This window comes from Rhinatrema bivittatum, chromosome 5, assembly GCF_901001135.1.
Source record: "Rhinatrema bivittatum chromosome 5, aRhiBiv1.1, whole genome shotgun sequence".
NCBI classification, from domain to species: Eukaryota; Metazoa; Chordata; class Amphibia; order Gymnophiona; family Rhinatrematidae; genus Rhinatrema; species Rhinatrema bivittatum.
In genome coordinates this window covers 42287083-42308568 of record NC_042619.1, presented here as the reverse complement: position 1 = coordinate 42308568, position 21486 = coordinate 42287083, and the positions used below count along the sequence as shown (strand labels likewise).

The 21486-nt window shown below is 44.7% G+C and overlaps 2 protein-coding genes across 2 annotated transcripts in view; one reads left to right on the top strand and one right to left on the bottom strand.

Annotated features, from left to right (window-relative positions):
• Positions 1-21486, top strand: part of ME3 (malic enzyme 3) — a 289196-nt gene that overhangs the window by 22084 nt on the left and 245626 nt on the right. The gene's annotated exons all lie outside the window — the stretch shown is intronic.
• Positions 1696-12038, bottom strand: LOC115093139 (putative hydroxypyruvate isomerase). The gene is given in 3 exon segments (XM_029604881.1): positions 1696-1973; positions 1976-2119; positions 11657-12038. Coding segments are annotated over 3 exon segments (789 nt in total). The 3' UTR covers positions 1696-1710.

Here is a 21486-nt window from a genome sequence, read left to right as displayed (position 1 = left end):
CCCCTCACACAGGCTCCCTCTGTCCCTCCCTCTCTCACACACATGCTCCCTCTCTCTAGTGGACATCCACACACCCTCATACAGGGTCCCCCTCTCTCGCACGCACACACATCCCCTCATACAATATTGAATTAATATTGAATTAATAATGAATTAATATTGATCAATATTGAATTAATATTGAATTAATTCAATAATATTGAATTAATAATATTGAATTAATTCAATAATATTGAATTCAATAATATTGAATTTATATTGAATTAATATTGATCAATATTGAATTGTACTTAATCATATAATCATGTTATGGATTCATTTTATAATCATGTTGACAAACATATAACCATGTTATTTATTTATTAACTCGCATGTTATTTATTAACTGTTTAGCAATATATACTAATTTGTTTTGATTAATATGTTCAATGTAAACCGCTAAATGAAGCGATAGTTACTGTTCCTTGTAAACCGGGGTGATATGTATATTATACAGGAACTTCCGGTATATAAATCCTTTAAATAAATAAATAAATAAATGCAGGGTCCCCCTCTCTTGCACGCACACACATCCCCTCATACAGGGTCCCTCTCTCTCGCACACACACACATCCCCTCATACAGGGTCCCTCTCTCTCGCACACACACACATCCCCTCTTACAGGGTCCCTCTCTCTCGCACGCACACACAAATCCCCCCTCATACAGGGTCCCTCTCTCTCGCACGCACACACATCCCCTCATACAGGGTCCCCCTCTCTCGCACGCACACACAAATCCCCCCTCATACAGGGTCCCTCTCTCTCGCACACACACACATCCCCTCATACAGGGTCCCTCTCTCTCGCACGCACACACAAATCCCCCCTCATACAGGGTCCTTCTCTCTCGCACACACACACATCCCCTCATACAGGGTCCCTCTCTCTCGCACACACACACATCCCCTCATACAGGGTCCCTCTCTCTCGCACGCACACACAAATCCCCCCTCATACAGGGTCCCTCTCTCTCGCACGCACACACAAATCCCCCCTCATACAGGGTCCCTCTCTCTCGCACGCACACACAAATCCCCCTTCATACAGGGTCCCTCTCTCTCGCACGCACACACAAATCCCCCCTCATACAGGGTCCCTCTCTCTCGCACGCACACACAAATCCCCCCTCATACAGGGTCCCCCTCTCTCGCACGCACACACAATCCCCCCTCATACAGGGTCCCTCTCTCTCGCACGCACACACAAATCCCCCCTCATACAGGGTCCCTCTCTCTCGCACGCACACACAAATCCCCCCTCATACAGGGTCCCTCTCTCTCGCACGCACACACAAATCCCCCCTCATACAGGGTCCCTCTCTCTCGCACGCACAGACAAATCCCCCCTCATACAGGGTCCCTCTCTCTCGCACGCACAGACAAATCCCCCCTCATACAGGGTCCCTCTCTCTCGCACGCACACACAAATCCCCCCTCATACAGGGTCCCTCTCTCTCGCACGCACACACATCCCCTCATACAGGGTCCCTCTCTCGCACGCACACACATCCTCTCATACAGGGTCCCTCTCTCTCTCTCGCACGCACACACAAATCCCCCCTCATACAGGGTCTCTCTGACTCTTTTCTCTCTCTTTCTCAAGCACCCTCATATACTCACAAACCCTTTTTCATATACACCAGCTGCCAATCTTACTCGCACACAGTTATTCAGGCCTTCAGCTGTGTCCCCATCTGGAGCTTCAGGTTTGGACTTCCAACCTTCTGCAGAATATTGACAGCATGCTGTGGGGTGTTCAGATAATACTGGGGATCAGTAATACGACTGTTAATTGGTTCCAGTAGTCCAATGATGTTCTCCTGCTGTAAGACAGAAGCAGCAAACTTCAGATTCTCCACAAAAGTCATTTCCATCTCTGCAGCTAGAGATTTCCTGTCCGCTCCTGCAGGGACGCGTCCGGCCATGATGTGTATCCCGGCGGGGTGTTGAGCAGCACGAGCCGCACGCGGGCCCTCTCCGCGCTCTCCTGCAGCGCCGCCGCCTCCCAGGCGTAGGGCCAGGCCGCTTCCACCGCTCGGAAACCCGCAGCTCCCGCCGCCTGCAGCCGCCCCGGGAGGTCTAAAACATCCAGCCATTAATTATGCCATTTGCACATAACTTGTAATGTGACTTGTATATCGTTTAACCATTTTATTCTTTCCTATTTCTTCCTCTTCACCAAGTTTTGCTACCCTTGTTAATTGTAACTGTACCTTCGGTCACCACAGTTCTAGTTGTTGTATTTAATGCACTCCCGTTTCATGTAAACCAGCAAGATATGTTCTCATGATTGCCGGTATATAAAAACCTTAAATAAATAAATAAAATAAAAATTATTCACAATTTCCTCGCATAGATTTCCTCTCTCTAGCACCCATATTCAAGCCCTCCCTCTGCTCGCTCACACACCCTCTCCTCCCTGCTCTCTCACCTCAACCTCCCCCCAATTTCTCTCTCACACCCCTCACCGGGGCCTTCATCTTCGCTGCGAACTGCGCGCACTCCGCTCGCGGCACACCAGCATCTCCTCTGCCATTTTCTGCGCAGAATTTGGTAAATTTGCGCCGGGGGGGGGGGGGTGTGTGTGTGTGGGATTCTTCGTAAATTCTGTGCTTCGCAGTAGCGCAGTATTCCCCCAGGGCTAACTCTTGCCTACTTTCAGCTGACTTCCGTCCATGAAACTGACCCTCTCACACAGTCCACAGGACCTCTCCGTCCATGAAACTGACCCTCTCACACAGTCCACAGGACCTCTCCGTCCATGAAACTGACCCTCTCACACAGTCCACAGGACCTCTCCGTCCATGAAACTGACCCTCTCTCACACTCCACAGGACCTCTCCGTCCATGAAACTGACCCTCTCACACACTCCACAGGACCTCTCCGTCCATGAAACTGACCCTCTCACACACTCCACAGGACCTCTCCGTCCATGAAACTGACCCTCTCACACACTCCACAGGACCTCTCCGTCCATGAAACTGACCCTCTCACACACTCCACAGGACCTCTCCGTCCATGAAACTGACCCTCTCACACACTCCACAGGACCTCTCCGTCCATGAAACTGACCCTCTCACACAGTCCACAGGACCTCTCCGTCCATGAAACTGACCCTCTCACACAGTCCACAGGACCTCTCCGTCCATGAAACTGACCCTCTCACACAGTCCACAGGACCTCTCCGTCCATGAAACTGACCCTCTCTCACACTCCACAGGACCTCTCCGTCCATGAAACTGACCCTCTCACACACTCCACAGGACCTCTCCGTCCATGAAACTGACCCTCTCTCACACTCCACAGGACCTTTCCCAGATGGAACTAAAACCCCTTCTCAGGCATAAACTCTCCAGAAAGTTTTTACCCAACAGCTTTTCCAAGAGCTGCCACTCCTTGTGACCTTGGGCAGGTCACTTCCCCCTCCATTGCCTCTGGTACAGCCTTAGATTGTGAGCTGTCTGGGAACCTGAATGTAACCTGCTTCGAAGTGCCTGAAAAGCAGAGTATAAATCACATAATCAAGTAAGATGATGATTCACAAACAGGAAGGGAATGCAGGAGAATCTTTTTTTTTTTTTTTTTCTCTCCAAATTTTAGCAAATCTAAAATACAAAAAGTTCATGTTGAAAAAGGAAATGTTGACGTTCCTGCCCCTTTAAATATAGTTTCAGATTTTATTAGTGTACTTTGCCTACTGTTCTTAGGCCTCCATTTCTGAAAGATGCTTTTCAGAAATTTAGGGCTGTAACAGTCGGTTCTCATGATGGACCATTAAATATATTCCATTCTGTATTGTTGTCACTCACTTTTTCTCATGGGAATAGTATTTCTGTGGAGTGCGTGGTGGGATGATTAAACACTGCACACCTACTGATAAATATTTGTTTTGGTAGATGCGAGTCTTGCTTAAGTATTCCAGCAATGTGATAAACTAGAAGCTGAAGGCCAAACCTTGTTTTCTCTCTAAACACAAATGGTTCTAGCTATGGAAATTCGGGTTGTAACGAAGTCAGGCCCCCACAGGAGTAACATTGATTTTGATATTTAGAAATGAAGTCGCACATAATAGATTACAAAAGTCATATCTTGTTACATAAATGTAATTGTATTTTTACTGGTCTGCTGTTCCCTTTCAGCTCTAAAACAGCTTTCAGATAGCCAAAAAAAAAGTTGTGGCATGTCAGACAAGCTGTGTAGTCTACTGCTCCCTCTAGTGTAGAATTGCCTACATAGCTTCAAATGAAATGAGAATTTAGACTAATGGCTGAATACTTGGGAGTACTGAATCTTGCCTTCTAGCTGAGAAATAACTATTTCTTAGCATCCAGTCAGATGAAGCCAGAACAAGTAGTTTATGCACCTCTACCAGCAGATGGAGATGGAGCAAACTGACGTCACATATATATACCCCTGCAGTGACATCAGCCTGCCAGTATTCTCAGTCTCCAGCAGATGGTGGACGTGCATCTCCCTACTGGGGATTGCTTTAAATTGAAAAGGAGAAATAAGGAACATTTATTCCGCCCCACTCTCCTGCGGTGATACGAAATGGTCCCTCCCCTATTTGAGAATTCCTGAGGTGATTGCCGTGGTCCCTCAGATGAGTCTTGGTCCAGTAGCTGGTTTGTTTTTTTTTTTTTCAGCCACTGTAGACTTAGCTATTTAACAGTGGGTGCAGTTAGCGGAGCGTGGCGGTGAAGGCATATACCCTCTCCCCCTGCAGCTGGAGACCATCTCGGTACTAAGCCAGGTAAGGCTGAGCTCAGGTAAGTTTAAAAAAAAAAATCAGAGAAGGAGAGGCTTTTTTGGTGTAGGGTTTCCTCCTTTCCCCAGTCTTCATGCTTCGTGCATCATTCCGACGTTCATCCCGCTCTGTGGGAGGTTAAGAGACATGGGCAGCCTGGTGGGTTGAGCAGTCTCTATAGCCTAGGCCCGGACTGCTCTAAAGCCTTTTCGCGTGTGTCACATGATAGGCCTCAACCGCTTTTCACATGCTTTGTCTGTGCTTGTCTGTTCGGTTTTTGCATCCAGCTGTGCATCCAGGTTGGGCAACTTATCCTCTATTTCAGATCCTTCAATAGGTCCACCATCACATTTGATAACAAACAATACTACCATTCCTATAACACGTTATGCCACAAACCTAGGAATAATTATAAACTCAGACCTCTCCTTGAAACAGCATATCTCCTCACTCACTAAAAAATCCTTTTACGAACTACGGCTTCTAAAACACCTTCGACCACTACTATTCTACCGTGATTACAGAACCATTCTTCAATCCTTAATCTTCTTCACTTTACCCTCTTCAACTGATTCAAAATAGCGCAGCTCGGATCCTAACCAGAAGTTCTCTACGCAACCATATTACTCCAACTCTGCAATCATTACGCTGGCTACCCATAAAGTTCAGGGTAAAATATAAAATTCTCTCAATCATTCATGGTTTAATTCATAATCCGACATACACATGGCTCTGTTCTTTACTACGGATTTACAAACCTGCACGACACCTAAGATCACTCACTCAAAATCTCTTAGATATTCCCTCACCCAAACAAGCCAGATTAGACATTACCAGAAAGAGAGCTTTCTTGGTAGCCGGTCCAATACTTTGGAATTCACTTCCAAATCCTTTGCGGTTAATATCAAATCCCTCTCATTTTAAAAAAAATCACTTAAAACTTATCTTTTCCAACTTGCATTTAATATTCCCACCCAACCAGATCAAACTTAACATTTAACATACACCAACCGAACTATCTATAGCATCCATTCATCACACTCGTTTTCATCATATTCCCTTCCTTTTCCTTTCCACTCCTTCCTTTTCCCCCTCCCCCCTAGCCACGCAATTGATCTCTCATCTCATCCCCCTCCCCCTTTTTTCCTTTTTCCTCAGGAATAGTAAGTCCCACGGCAGCAATATTTTACTTTTTATTTAATTGAGTAATTGATTTATTTTTATGCTAGAATCCCATCTAGCTATTGTTTATTTTTATGTATATTTTAAATTTAATTTGATTTCAATTGTTTCTTTAATTTTTATTTTACTTTTTGTAAACTGTTTTGACAAAATTTATTTTTATAAAACGGTATATAAATGCTTTTAAATAAATAAATAAAATAAATAGCCGGACCTCAGTTGTGTGTCCAAGTTAAGTGGTGCCTTAAGTGGCCATTCTGTTTGCCTGTACCCACAGGTTTCGGCATTTTGCTATGTGCTTAAGGTTTTTTTGCAGCGCCTTAGGGATGCCTAGAATTTTTGGATGCCTAAAAAAAAAAAAAAGGCAGCTGGACGCATGCCTTCAGTTGCCACTTAGCATGCTGTCTGTCTAATAGTGTCTATGCCTAAGAAGCCTAAGCGCTTTTCCCTTTGTGCTGCCTGTTATATTCGGGCATCTCAGCTTGGAGTGCCCGCTAACTTGTGCCAACACTGTTTGGCGGCTCAAGGAGAATTATCTTCCTCTGATTTCATTAAGCCTAGTTGTTCCTAGCTGGATTTGGGTCTTAGTAAAGAATCGTCAGGTGGGGCGCCTGATATTGGAACTCCCCTACCTGGTTTGTCAGCAGGTGAAGATAGCTCAGTGAGTACACCTTAGGTGCCTTCTGGTAGAATTTTTCCAGGAATTGCAATCCTTTCTTCAGGCACAGTCCTCAGCTCCCAGGGCAGAGTTGCAGGTAGGAACCTCACTTGGACTTACTGTTAAGCACAGAGTGTACACCAAGATCGGCAGTGGGTCTAGCCAATAGGGATCCAAATAGCATGGATGATGAGACCGATCTGACTCCCTAGAGTATGGAGAAATTCCTCCAGGAATAGAACCGTAGAGGACTATGCTATGAACTGCTGGCCCTGATTTTCTAGACCTTGACTATGCTGGGAGTACCTGGGGCAGATTCCAAGACTGAGCCAAAGAAAAATCCCATTTTGGTTTCTCTGTGTAAAGCCTCTTGTTTTTTCCCTTATGATGGAGGCCATTTAGGAATTGATGATCTTGAGTAGGGCGCCCCAGAGGCTAATTTCAAAGGAGGTTGGGTTTTGGAAGGCCTGCACCCTCTGGATCCGGTGGTGAGAGCGTTTGTTTTCTGAAGGTGGATGCACTTATATGAGCAGGCTCCAAGCAGACAACTATCCCTGTAAAGGGAGGAGCGGCCTTGAAGGATGTACACAATAAGAGGATTGAAACTGTTCTTAAGGAGGCATTTGAAGCAGTGGCAATAACTTTGCAAATAGCTTCCTGTTGTTCCCTGGTGGCTCGCTCTTGTTTACTTCTTTCTCAGGAGGTTGATGACTCTGGGGGGAATTCCTGGGCAGTTATGAAGCCAGTGGCTGCCTTCTTGGCAGATGCAAGCTGCAATTTGGTCCGCACCTCAGCTAGAAGGTTGGCTTCAGTAATAGTGGCTAGGTGTCGGTTATGGCTGAGAAATTGGTCAGCCAATGCGACTTCCAAGACTAAGCTCACAAAATTGCCTTTTAAGGGCTCATTCTTGTTTGGGAGCGAGTTGGAGAAACTGGCCAGTAAGTGGGACGAATCACCGGTTCCTTGATTATTGGAAGATAAGAAGCAGATGCCATGCTCCTTTAGCATAAGAGGTTGAGCCAGGGGATCCAAGCGTTTTTGACCCTATAGAGGAGTGACCTTTCAGAGGGCTCGGCCTTTTGGTAGGTCTCTGTCCTTTCATCCCAGACAGCCCAGCAGGAGGCACAGGCTCAGGAAGTGGAACATCTCGAACCTCCCAATGAAGGTTTGCTAACCCACCCCCGGGAACAGGAGATAAGAGGATGCCTTTTCGATTCTATCAGAGATGGGTCGAGATCACATCAGATCAATGGGCCCTGGAGTTGATATGAGAAAGATATGTGCTGGAGTTTCACAGTGTTCCTCTGGGCGTGTTGATGTTCTCTCCCTGCAAAAGAAGCAGGCAGTGGATGATACATTGGCAAGGATCCCCAGTCTGAGGTCTGTGATTCTGGTGCCCATGTCTCAAGAAAATTCAGGGTGATATTCAATTTATTTCGTTGTGCCCAAGAAAGAAAGATCCTTTCCTCCCTTCGTGGATCTCAAAGGTGTCAACAGTCATCTGCGGGTGACACATTTTTGCATGTAGACCTTGTGCTTGGTGGTGATGGCTGTACAGTCTGGGGGATTTCTGACCTCTTTGGACCTGTCCAAGGTGTGTCTCCACATTCCCATTTGACTAGAGCATCAATGCTTTCTGAGGTTCGCAGTTCTGGGATGCCATTATCAGTTTCAGGCACTGCCTTTTGGTTTTGTCACCGCTTCCAGGAACTTTTCCAAGGTAATATTAGTTGTGGTGGCAGAATTGAGAGAGGATAGGATCCTACTACACCCGTATTTGGACAAATCAAGTTGCTGGAAGAGAGCCACCTGGTGACCCCACAAGGTGATCTCTCTGTTGCAGGAGCTCGGCTGGGTAGTGAACTTGGCCAAGAGCAATCTTCAGCCTGCTCAGTCATTGGAATACCTCAGAGTTTGGTTCGACACAAGGCAGGGCAAGGTGTTTCTGCCAGAAGCTCAAATTCAGAAGTTGATGGCACAGCTTCGTCTGAACACTCTGCTCCTGACCGTATGGTCCTACCTTCAGGCACTTGGTTTAATGGGCAAGAACACACATGCATCCTCTTCAGCACTCCCTGTTTGTCTCTGTGGAACCTGCAGTCTCTGGACTTATTCAGTTCGGCTCCACCTGCCGATGGAAGTCTGCTTTCACCTCCAGTGGTGGTTACAGCCGGATCATCTCAGGAAAGGAATTTCCCTAGCATCACCAGACTAGCTAGTACTGACAAAAGATGCGAGCCTCCATGGCGCTGGCCGCCCATTGCTCCTACCATGTGACAGAGGCTGGCCAATGGCACCAATAGCCCCTGTCACATGGTAAGGGCAAAGGGCCACCGGCGCCATTTTGTTTACTGGCAGCCAACGGCCCGAGAGCGAGAGATAGCTCCTGGGATCCTGCTGGACCACCAGGGACTTTAGGCAAGTTTTTTGGGGGGAGGGGGAGGGATTGTAATTAATTAAATCTGAAGGGTTGGCGTAGGGTTTTTTTTTGTTTGTTTTTTTTTTCACGAAATAGCACAATAAAAGTTTTCTGATCCGGGGAGTGGACCAAAATGGCCCTCCCCAGACCCAAAAACGAAATGGGGACGAAAAAAAAATTGTATGCATACCCCTACTGTAGATTAGTTTTCAGAATGCTAGAAGAGGCAAGCTGAAACAAAGCAGAACTGACAACTTGAGTATTTTTTTGTTTTGTTTTGTTTTTTGAGCTTGTCAACATTTTCTTGAAACTGAAGCAATATAGAATAGAACATAAGATGTGCCATACTGGATGAGGGTAAAGTTCCTTCGAGCCCAGTGTCCTCGCTGGCCGTAGCAAGTAGCAGAGGCTTTGAGAGAGTGCACATGCATGGTGGCCCATCCCCTGCACACACTGGTGGGCTCGGGATATCCAGAACCCTGGGAGACATCCCTAACTGGTGTGTTTTAGTAGCCACTGATGGGGGTTGAAGCATTTTCTGTTAACTTGAACGCCAGCCAAAATTGTTTAGGTACCAGGTATAAAATGCAGGGCCGGCGTATATTAGGGTACCCGTTTTAAACATGCAAAAGAAGGTGTAGCAGTTGTGGAACCTTTGCTAGGTTTGCTTGACAAGAGGGAGATTATAACTCTATCTGCTACTGTCAGAGGGGCACATTTGTCTGCCTAGGGCACTACAGACCCTTGCACTGGCCCTGGTGAAATGCATTCAGCAAAGCTCACACTGTTGGCAGCAACTAGGAGCTTTATAAATTCCTTACACATTTTTTTTTTTTTTTTAATAACATTTGGAGCGAAATTTTTTTAAAGAAAACTGAACAAAGTATTGAGAAAAGGAAGAAGTATTTTCTTATGCTGCTGGTCAGCCTTTTGCATAATCTGAGACTGCTTTTGTTTAGCTCTGTACACAGGCAATATGATGGTCAGTGCCGGGAGCCTATGGAATGGTGCAACAACCAGAAAGCAAAGCCTGTAGCAAGCACAAGAGGAGTGTGTTCACCGACATATTGGAGATGAATGTATTAGAAAACTGGCTTAATTCATGTTGGCCAAATGGGCCCCAGAAAACAAAAGCCCCCCAAGGCTTGTTTTGCGTTCTCCTTCTCCGTGATTGCATCCTTTTTTTTTTTTTGGTTTGTTTTGTCACTGGATGCAAGAGCAGTTAATTCCCTCACTCACCGATTCTGCCAGGTGGTGATTCGTGAACATCCTGCCTCCATCTTTAGCGTCTTGCAATCCAGATGTGAAAAGGATGCCTAAGTGAGCAATGATGACTGACGGTGCTACTGGCTAAGGATTGTTTGCAAGAACCCAGCTGGTAATGAAGCAACAGGAAATATCCAGCCTAGTGGTCATATTTCCTATTACAGGCCACTTAAGGAAGAAAAAAGAAAGCTTAGAGCATTTGTTGTTGCTGTGCTTAGTTACAGCATTTCCTACCTGGTATTTGATAGGGATGTGCATTTGCTTTGTTTCATTACTTTACATGTGTAAGTAACAAAACAACAAAATGCAGCCAAAACAGTGTTTCCTGTACACAACCTTGATTTACAGTTCCTTAAAGCAGTCAGAATGTGGGATTCCCACTCTCCCAGCGTTCTGCCTCCTGCTCCCTAAGTTGTGATTGTAGTGAGCGAGAACAAGCACCCCTTTTATCCCTAATGTCACCTGTTGAAGACAAGCGACCTTTGTCAGCCGACAAGTGCAAATATTGCGGTGCTACGCACCCTCAGAAATGCTATAAAGGTAATACAGTATTACCTACCTGGGATGAGCTAGGGATGTGGTGGAACTGCTGGAACAGGTAACATAATAGAGGTTAGTACCCCCCTCAGGAGGGGTAGTGGGAAGGGACTGACAAACATACCAACTTCCACTCCTGATTTATTAACTTATATTTACAGCAAGGGCATTTTCAAAAGCCCATGTGAAGACTACGTGAGTAAAAGGGCTTTTTGAAAATTGTCCACACTGTGTGCATAAAAATAGGCATCTTGTGGAGCACTGAGCCTCCTACCTGTGTCTTTGTGGAGGAGTTCCCAGGGTGGGGTTAGGCCAGTAGAAGCAACAAACATAAGAACATAAGACATTGCCATGCTGGGTCAGACCAAGGGTCCATCAAGCCCAGCATCCTGTTTCCAACAGAGGCCAAAACCAGGCCACAAGAACCTGGCAATTACCCAAACACTAAGAAGATCCCATGCTACTGATGCAATTAATAGCAGTGGCTATTCCCTAAGTAAACTTGATTAATAGCCATTAATGGACTTCTCCTCCAAGAACCTATCCAAACCTTTTTTGAACCCAGCAACACTAACTGCACTAACCACATCCTCTGGCAACAACTTCCAGAGCTTTATTGTGCGTTGAGTGAAAAAGAATTTTCTCCAATTAGTCTTAAATGTGCTACTTGCTAACTTCATGGAATGCCTAGTCTTGTATTTTAAAATATAAATGTGCATTGCTTGTTTTTTAGAGAAACAATATCCACAGGAAACACAGGTGTGGGTATCTTTCCCTTTCCCCAGCACTGCCCAGCACCTCCTTGCCCCTGACCGCCTTGGCTTCTGAGGCATTTAGGGGCCAGTGGTAGTCAGCAGGGACCATCGCCTGAGGTATTTGTTGTAGCTGCTGTGGAACTCGCTCGGCAGCAGTGGCAGAGAGAAGCGGTTTGGGATTCCCCTGCAGGGAGCACGTTTTCACGGCATCCCTGGCGTTCACTGCCTGTGCTGGGAACAGAGCAGGCCCATGACACAAGAGCATGGAAGCTGCCCTGCCCTGAAGGTCAGTTTCCACTTTCTTTTTATGCTCCGCGTCCGCACCAGGGAACTGGGAACGCTGTCTTCCTGCTTGCACCTTCTGTCGTTGTGGCCCTGCCGAAAGTTGGTCAGGCCCCGTAGCCCGGCCCATTCCATTGGCTAAGCCCTTCATTGTCCGGTGATAGCCATGCTGAGGTCTGCAGTTATACTTCACACTTAATCTCTACATGAATCGCTGTACATGTTGGTCATTGATTATGGGAAATAGAGACAAAGTTCTGTGTTTAAACAAGAATAAAACTGGGTTAAGGAAAATTTAGAGTACTTGGGGTGAAGGTAATACATTTTGAAAAGGCAAGCTAATGCATGGTAGAGATGAAAGCCTTTGGAATGGCTTAGGTGCCTTCCTGAGACTGTCTGTCTGTTTTTGCTCACGCATATAGGGCCTGAGTTTATAAAGTCAGTGTTGCCGATAGGTTGCTTGGTTTGCCTCAGCTTGCTAGCATCTTTTTATGATAAACAATTTTTATTAATTGCAAAAAGGAATAGTACAACAAAAATCACAGGTATAGCATCTTTAAAACAATGGCAAACTCAGCGCCGAAGTCACTAGACCGCAATGGAGCTCCACGAAAGTGGTGACACGTAACATTACCAGTAGAAACCAGGCGCAGGATGAGGCCATCAGGGTCACAGGTTAAGCAAAGCAAAGAATAAGTGCTTTAGAAAGTCCTTAGCCACTCAGACTGCATCCTCCGTAAATGATTTATATTTCAAGGGAATTTTTTTTGGTAACTGTATAATCTTCCCCAGTCAAGAGCAGGAAGAAACCAGTTGTGCTGGAAGAGCTAATCATTTCCTAACAGGTAATGACAGATTTTTTTTTTTTTTTCCCATTGTGAAGACTGAGAAAAATTTTCCAGAGTTTACAAGGTCATGGTAACATGTTAGAAGCTCAGGACACTGCAGGGGGTAGAGTAAATTTCCTACAGGAATAATTATACACACCTCATATATAATGCAGCAATATATAGTAGTCCCAACACTGTTGTGTTTTTTTGGTTTTTTTTTTTATTTGCTTGGAAATAAAAGGTGCTAGTACGCTTAAGCTTTTTATTGTACTGATAACTCATACAACTCCTAACAAGGGAAACACATGGAAATGCTTTTGTACAGAAACTGAAAAAAAAACACGTTGTATTGATACAAAGTTGAGAGCCCCTGTTTTGTAGCCAGGAGCATCTCAAGTCATGTAGGTTTTGATATTTAATTTATATTCCACTTTTTAGGCACTGCAAATTGGATTATATTCAGATACTGTAGGTATTTTCCTGTCCCTAGAGGGCACACAAGCTTTTTGTACCTGAGGCAATGGAGAATGAAGTGACTTGCCCAAGGTCACAAGGAATGACAGTGGGATTTGAACCTTGGCTTCCCTGGTTTGCAGCTCTCTGCTCTGACCACTTGGCTACTCCTCATACTTTAGGACATTGGTTCTCAATCCAGTCCTAATATTAATGAACCCAGAGAAAAAAAGGTTGTGATCTTTCCCTTGTTTAGTAACATAGTAATGACAGCAGAAAAGGGCCAAATGGTCCATCCTGTCTGCCCAGCAAGCTTATGGTAGTACCTGCTGCACCATGCAGGTTACCCCCATGCTTATCAGTTTTCCAGACCGTAAAAGCCAGAGCCTTCTTTGGTTGCTGTTTGAATCCAATTCCCCATTACGCCCATGCTTATCAGTTTCCCAGACTGTAGCAGGTGAGCTTTTAAGACGTCAGGTTTGCCTGCCCTATAAAAGATGGCGCAACCTATAAAGATTCCAAGGTGAATCACAAAATGCCAAGTCGTGTATAAATTGTTGGAAGGGAGAAAGGAATGTCATGCTGAAAGTACAGATATTTATGCATTTCAATGCTGTTTGTACTAATGTAAAATTGCAGTCATTCCTGGTCAAGCAGCTTGAATAAAATCTGAAAAAAGTTTGCTTTCCTTTCACATCTGTATTAGATAAACATAAACCTTTTTCATGTCTTTCCATGGGTGACTGTCTCCTGCATGGAGGAGATTTACACATCATAAAAGGTAAAATCAGTTAGTATGAATGTCATGTTTGGCCTCTGCCTCCATGCAAATCTCTGTGCTGGCACCATCTGAATAAAGTCCTGTGTAATCCCTGCAGATATGCTTTTCCCAGATTCTGATATGGATTCTTTGCAGTTTGTCATAAATGTATTGGACCAACATATCACAGCCTGGAAAAGGAATCGAGTTTTCTCTAGGACTAATGCCTTAAAACTCTGCACTACATATATGAGAGTAACTTAAGCCTTCAAAAAAAATTATTCCTTGCCTGAAATAGTTTGTTTATACTATTTGCATAGTAATAAGATACTGACATGGTAGTTGATGGCAGGTAAAGACATCTTCACACCCCATGATACTTTTATTTTACAGCTCGCGCGCACTAGAGAGAGATATGTTGGTGGTGGTTTAGGGGCCAGATTTATATGCAGAGTGAGATGCACGAACAGCACAGTGCAACTCGGGGAAGATTTGACATCATTTGGAGTGAGGAAAGTCTCACAAAGTTGAGATTTCTACAGTGTTCTCTCACCCTAGCTTGATGGACTCTATAACAGGGTACTTACCATCAGGCTAGGGTGAGAGAATATAGTAGAAATCTCAACTTTGTAAGACTTTCCTCACTCCAAATGATGTCAAATCTTCACTGAGGTGTACTGTGCTGTTCATACGTCTCACTCTGCATATAAAACTGGCCCCTATACCAACACCTCACCTCGAGCTATTAGCTGGCCCTCCTATAGTGCTATAAATAGTTGAATACCATGAAGGCCTCCCCAGAGGCTCTCTCTACTCCACTCCTCCCCCCCCCCCCTTCTAAGCCCAGAAATGGCCGAAATGCAGTTTGCAAAATTTATCGTAAATTGCGTTACAGCCGTTTTGAGCGTATCGCACAGCTCAATGCTAGGAAAAAAGGTGTAGTTATTTCTGTCATTAAAACTGTGCAATAGCATGTGTTATACTATCGCATGGTGCGATATTGGCCCTCATTTTAATTAATTCTGTCCAAACCCCCTCCCCCATCCTGCTCCTTCTAAAATTTACATTTGCGCCACGCGGTAACACATTTATCGCATGTGGTATAGCGTTAACACATGCATTTTGATGAATAACCCCGTATGTGAGCTCTGTTTTTGCCTGCTTGTGCTTCCTTTGCATCTGTGCAAACGTGCTTGAATGCTTTCGTTTTGGTTATTGTTTCTGCTGGTTGGAAATTCTAGGCATCAGCTACCCTCTCCATAAAGAATTATTTTCTCATATGTCCAGTTCCAGTTTCATAATTGTTTCATGTTGCCCAATGGAACTGCTTAAGGTTAAAGGAGCTGGGTGAAGGCTTAAAAAACAACTTTCACATTTCACTTTGCCAATAATCTTTTTCTGTGCAATAGAATATGCAGGTCTATGCAGTTGTTAGTGATTGTTGAGGAATCTCATAGTTCTTGATCAACAAGCTGGCAGAAGTTAGCCATTCTGCGTGGATGACATCACTTAGATGGACCTAGCTCTCAGAGCCCAGTAAATAGTTTATTGCAGAGTTTCTCAAACTGAGGATCAGGATTCCCAAATGAGGTCAGAAAACCTTCAGCTGGGGGGGGGCACAAGTGCCTCAAACGAAAGCCCTTGTCAGGCATCAGAAGCTACAGCTTTAGTAGTGGAAGGTAGCAAGGAGCCTGCTAGCCAACACGTACTTGCAGGCCCTGCAGTGGCCCCACTTTCACATCAGTTTCACTGGTAACTGGAAGCCCTATGTGAGGAGGGATTGGGACCTTTAGCAGACCTATGAGATTGTACTGGCTCATAGGCCTCATGTTTAACGTCCATTGCTAATGCTGCTGCCACTTTCAGATCATAGTCGAGCTTGGGACCAGCCATGAGGGGAGGGGAGGCCGGAGCGTGCCACTGCTCCTCTAGCCTCACGCACAGCTAAACCTGTCAAACTGAAAAAATGCTGCTTCTGTCATCAACCTGCCTTTTTTTTCTCTTCAATTGTAATCCTACCTTTGGCCTGAGGCCCGAAAGAAAAATGTTACTGCTGGCCCTGGCCCAGGGGGATGTTTAGAGGCGGGGCTGTTTGAATGAAGGGATCGGATACAGGGGTAGGTTTGAGGGGTGGATCAGCTGGAGAGAGATTGACTGTGGAGGGTGAAAAATGATGAATGAAAGAAGATTAACTAGAGGAAGTAAGAGGAGCTTGGGATAAGAGGGCATCAATTGGGGGAATGTGAGAGAAGGGTTGGAGATGAGGCTGGGAGATGAGAGTGAGGAGGGAATGGAGGTGTGTGAGTGAGAGGGGTGGGCTGGGGAGGTGAGGTGCTGGGAGATGTCTGAAGAAATCAGCTGGAGGGGCAAAGATTGAGAGAGGGGGTCTTCTGGAAGGGGTGGAGGTTGAGAGAAAGCTTCTAGAGTGTGATGTGGGTGAGAATGGAGTGATGGTTGGAGGGGGCCCACACCCCTGTTAACTTGATTTGATCACCTCTGGGGTCATATGAATTTTCAAGTGCTAAAATGGGGTCAGATTGGCTATAGGTTTGGGAAGCCCTGTTTTACTGAGTGTGCACAGGAGTTCTCGCACATGCACACTGCCTCATGAACCCTTCGGTTTTTTGCAAACTACCGCATGGAAGTGTGCTATTCTCTGACATTTTTTCAACTTCTTGGGGCCTTGTGCTCTCTGCATCATTGCTTATTTAATTTTTCCTTTGTGGTTGCTTCAGCAGCCTCACAAAAAGGACTTAAGTTCTACAAAAAAAAAATAAATTGACAAATCCAAGGCCAAGAAGCTGGCGGTTAGCAGCTTCAAGGCCTGTATCTGTGGGTGTTGGATGTACAGCACAGATTCTTGCTCTGTTTGCTATTGTGATGCCTGGGCTCAGATCATGACTCTCTTCCAGATGTCACAGCTGTGGTTGAATGTCCCCCATGGCACAACCATACTGTATCTGAAAGATGGAGGTGCTAAGGATGAGTAGGAGTCCTAAGCCTTGATGCAAGGCTGGGCAGCACAGCCTGGTTAAAGCAAGACTCCAGCTCCAGTGTATTCCTTCCTCTCTGGCCTTTGCAGGAAAGCTAGGGAAGGGCAGTCAAGGCGATGTCAGAAAATGCCGTGGCAGTAACATACATAAACAAGCAGGGGAGGACCTGCAGGCAGGCCAGCTGTTCAAATGGGCAGAAGACAATGCAGTACTACTTTCAGCAAGCCACATAGCAGGGAAGGACAATTTCCAGGCTGGACCTGAGTTTGGGTGAATTCCAGCTGATAGCGGATTGCCAGAGGCTTCTGGTGGTGGACCTAATGGCTATGAAAAAAACATCAAAGTCAGGATGTTCTTTAGTTGAAGGCAGAGCTAGGCTCCACTGGCATAGACACTGTCCTATGGCCATGGCTTCATAGCAGCCTGCTATGTTTGCTTTCCTGCCTTGGCCTTTGTTAGGCAGAACAGTAAAGAGGACAGAAGGCCACTTATCCATGGTGATTCTGGTGGCTGCGGACTGGCCCAGAAGGTCCTGATATGCAGATTTTGTGAGGCTGCTAGTGGGTCCTACTGCTCTGCCAAGGGCCTAGTTTTAATGGCGAATCCAGCTCCATTCTCACTTACGGCATAGCCTTTGATAGGGCTAGATTGAGTAACAGAGGCTATTCCTCAGGAGTGATTTCAACCATGCTAAAAGTGAGAGAGACCTCAGTGCCATGTGTGTATATTAGGATTTGACAATTGTTTTGAGGATTTTTGTAACCAATATGGTATCTCCCTTTGAAGACCGGCATACCATCTTTTGAATCACTAAAACAGGTCTCTGAAGGATCTATCCTTGAAGACTGTCTTTCTGGTAGCAATATGCTCGGCAAGGCGCATCTCGGACATGCAGGCCCTCTAATGATGAGACTTTTCTTCAGATACAGTGACGTTTTGACCAGTACCATCCATCCTTCCAAAGATGGTGGCATTTTTTCACATTAACCAATATGTGCCTCTACCAGTTTTCCATGGCAGAGAGGGGAAGCAAGGACTTGAACAGGTAAATGTCAGAGAGTAAATAACAGATTTACAATAAAAGGACTAGGGGGCATTCCACGAAGTTAGCAAGTGGCTCATTTAAAACAAATCAGAGAAACATTGTTTTCACTCAATGCATAATTAAGCTCTGGAATTCATTGCCAGAGGATGTGGTTATGGCAGTTAGTGTAACTGGGTTTAAAAAAGGTTTGGATAAGTTCCTAGAGGAGAAGTCCATAAACGTCTATTAATCAATAAGGAATAGTAGCTTGGGATCTATTTAATGTTCGAGTACTTGCCAGGTACTTGTGACTTGGATTGGACACTGTTGGAAACAGGATGCTGGCCTTGATGGACCCTTGGTCTGACCCAGTATGGCAGTTCTTATGTTCTTATGTTATGTTAATTGAATGTCTGCCAAGTTTTGTTAAGGAGTTCGTCTCCCTCAGGTACCTTAAGGAGAACAGACAAAACTGTTTATGGTGATCAGGGATCTGTGAAAAGGGGAAATGGCATCCAAGTCCACCCTAGTCAGGTGGATCAAGGAGACAATAGCCTCATATTTGCTTGGGGGGCAAGCAAGCCCTAGTGGGCCTGAGGGCCCACTCGACAAGAGCACAGGCAGCATCTTGGGGCTGCACGTCCTCCGTCTCGCCAGATGAGATCTGTAGGGCCACCACCAAATCTTCATTGCACACATTTACAAAGTATTATAGACTGGACTTGGCCTTTGGAGTGGGGTCCTGAGGACAGCTCTTTCTTCCTCCCACCCAGCAAAGGAAAATTTAGTTTTGTAATTCCTCATAAGAAACAGGTCTAGCAGGAAGATAAGATAAACGTTAAATTATACAGTCGTGATATCTTTCTTTCCTTTAATCCTGCTAGACCAGTCTAGATCCCGCCCAGGAAGACGAGAGCATTTGGGGAGGCTAAATATACTAGCGGGGTAGTCTGGTACCCTCCAGCCTCCTTTATCTGTCTAAGCCTTTCTTGAATGTTCCCTCTGGATGCACTAGAGAACTCTACAGCATTTTGTGTCAGAAATTCTGAATTGGGGCTTTGACATAAGGTGGTCACAGTGCTTTGGCATAAGGCTACAGGGATTGAGCCAGGACCGCACTTCCATTATAAGCCCAGAGTGATATCATTGATGTTTGTCCTCTGCTCTGTCTCTCAGCTGTGAGAGAGGGAAGTCCCTGTAAGTAATGATTGGTCTAGCAGGGCTCAAGAAAAGAAAATTATCAGGTAAGCATAATTTAATATTCTTGTGGCTGTCACTTCAGCATTCAACTCTGGTTTCATAATCTCCATACCTTTTGGTTTTTTCATACTAGAGTGGTTCTATGAACTTGCCCCAAGTTCCTTTTGAAAGTGGTATCAGCATTTCACATTAGTCAAGCTATTGTGCTATCCAAATTCTTTCCAAGCCAACGTGTGCACAAAGAATGGGCGCTTTTCTCCGTGGAAGAGTTCTGGGGTATTACCTAAAGAGGACTTGACTTCACCATCAAGCTTCTCAAGTGTTTATGTCCTTTGATCCTAATAGATTGGGAAGGGCAGTTGCCAAATAAACTGTCCAATGGCTAGCAGACTGTATAGTGCACTGTTATGTGCTGACTGGTTACAAATTGCAAGCTCTGTCAAGGCTCATCAAGTGAGAGCCATGGTGACCTCAGTGGCTCATTTCAAGGCAACTTCTATTGAGGACATTTGCAAAGTTGCTACTTGGTCATCTGTGCACACCTTTATGTCCCACTACTGTCTGGACAACATGTCCGAAGGATACAATAGCTTTGGACAAGCAGTTCTGCGTAGTCTATTCACCCAGTAGTCCACTCTCCATATAGTGGGGTTAGGTTGTCTTTAAGTCCTTCTGCTGTACAACCCTCAGTTTGAGACTCCACATATATAATGGCTAACTCCATGCCTGCTTATGGAGAAAACTAGTTTGCGTATCTGTAACTAGGGTTCTTCATAGATGAATTGGCTATATTTAATAACGTGCCTGCCTGCCTGCCTCCCTGGAGAGTCTATTGCTAAAGTTTAAGTTCTGGCAGATCCTGAGGGGCCTACAAGGCAGCTTGTATGCATGAGAACTTGAGTGTATGCTCAGTAAAGTCTTTACTGTGCTCTGAGAGCTGGTTCTTTGTTGGTGCCGTCTGATGATGTCACCCATGTGTGATGGTTAATTCATCCTCCTATTTATGGAAAGCTTTGTTTACACGAACTTGCTTTCCAGGTATTCCTTAAGAATGTGACTTATTAAATAACATTCTTCATGGTTTTGAGTTGTTGCTATGAAAACAAAATGGGATAGTGTGATAATTATGCTAAATATGGTTTGGTTGTTTTTTTTTTTCTCTTTAGCAAGCTCAGTTGTCATATTCTCGTGATTTAAGGACAGGGTAAGTTTCAAGTGTAGGGTATGTTCCTAGAACTTTACTGCTTTTATAAAATCATTTGTTCTTGCTATTTGAGAAACTGTAATCGTAGGTCTGGACTAAAAAAAAACCAAAACAAACTTTACCCGTAGGCATAAAATGGGAGAAACCCCTTTTAATAAACCAAGACTGTTGTATAGCCATATAATTTAATTGCTAATTTTGCTGTGATTTTGTGACTTAGCTATTTCCATGTAGCACAGTTTAATGTACCTCAGTGTCCTTGTCCCCGGAGAGAGCCAAGACTTCCATTCAACTCTTTCATGTGATTTCTCATAGATTACTGTGCAGTAAGGGTTTTTAAGCTGTCATTCATTTATCTATTTATTTAGAGATTTGTATGTCACCTATTCACAGCTCTAGGTGGCTAACAATCACACAATCATAGTCAAAACGTGTAGAACAATAAGATAAACTAAAATAAGACTATAAGAAAAAAAAAAAGTAAATATCTGGAACTAAACATATAAAAGAAGCATTGAATAAATCGAAGGTCAAAGGCCTGATGAAATAGGTCTTTAAAAGCTTTTTAAAAATAAGTATACACTCAAGCAAACACTGACTCATAGCTATAGAGTTCCACAAGAAAAGTCTTTCATATCGGACAGATGCACGCATTTTCATGGAATGCACACCCAACACCTCTCTCGGCTGAATGCAGTGTCCAAGTCGGATTGTAGCTGTGGATCTGCTGATTAATCCAAAGACATGCGTCAAGCCTCAGCATCTTAGGGATTAATAGTAAAACTTTTGTATTTAGTACATTCAGCAACTGGCAGCCAGAGCAGATCTCACAACACAGGACAATGGGCCTGTCATACAGTGCCTGTACTGCAGTCTAATTTCCTGCAGTATTAAGTCATTTTTTTTCTTAGCTTAATAGCTGTCATGAAAATAATTTTACATGAAGCACTGACAGATTTTAATTAAAACATATATGACTTTTCCCCTTTGCTTTGGCCTCCTGTTATGAGAATAATTGCTTAATGCTCGTCAATGCTTTGTGTCAGAAAGCTATTGCCAGGGTTCCTGATGCCCTGTGCGTGGAATGCATCGTGTGTTGCTAATGTACTATGGAGTAGACCATACGGTTCCATTA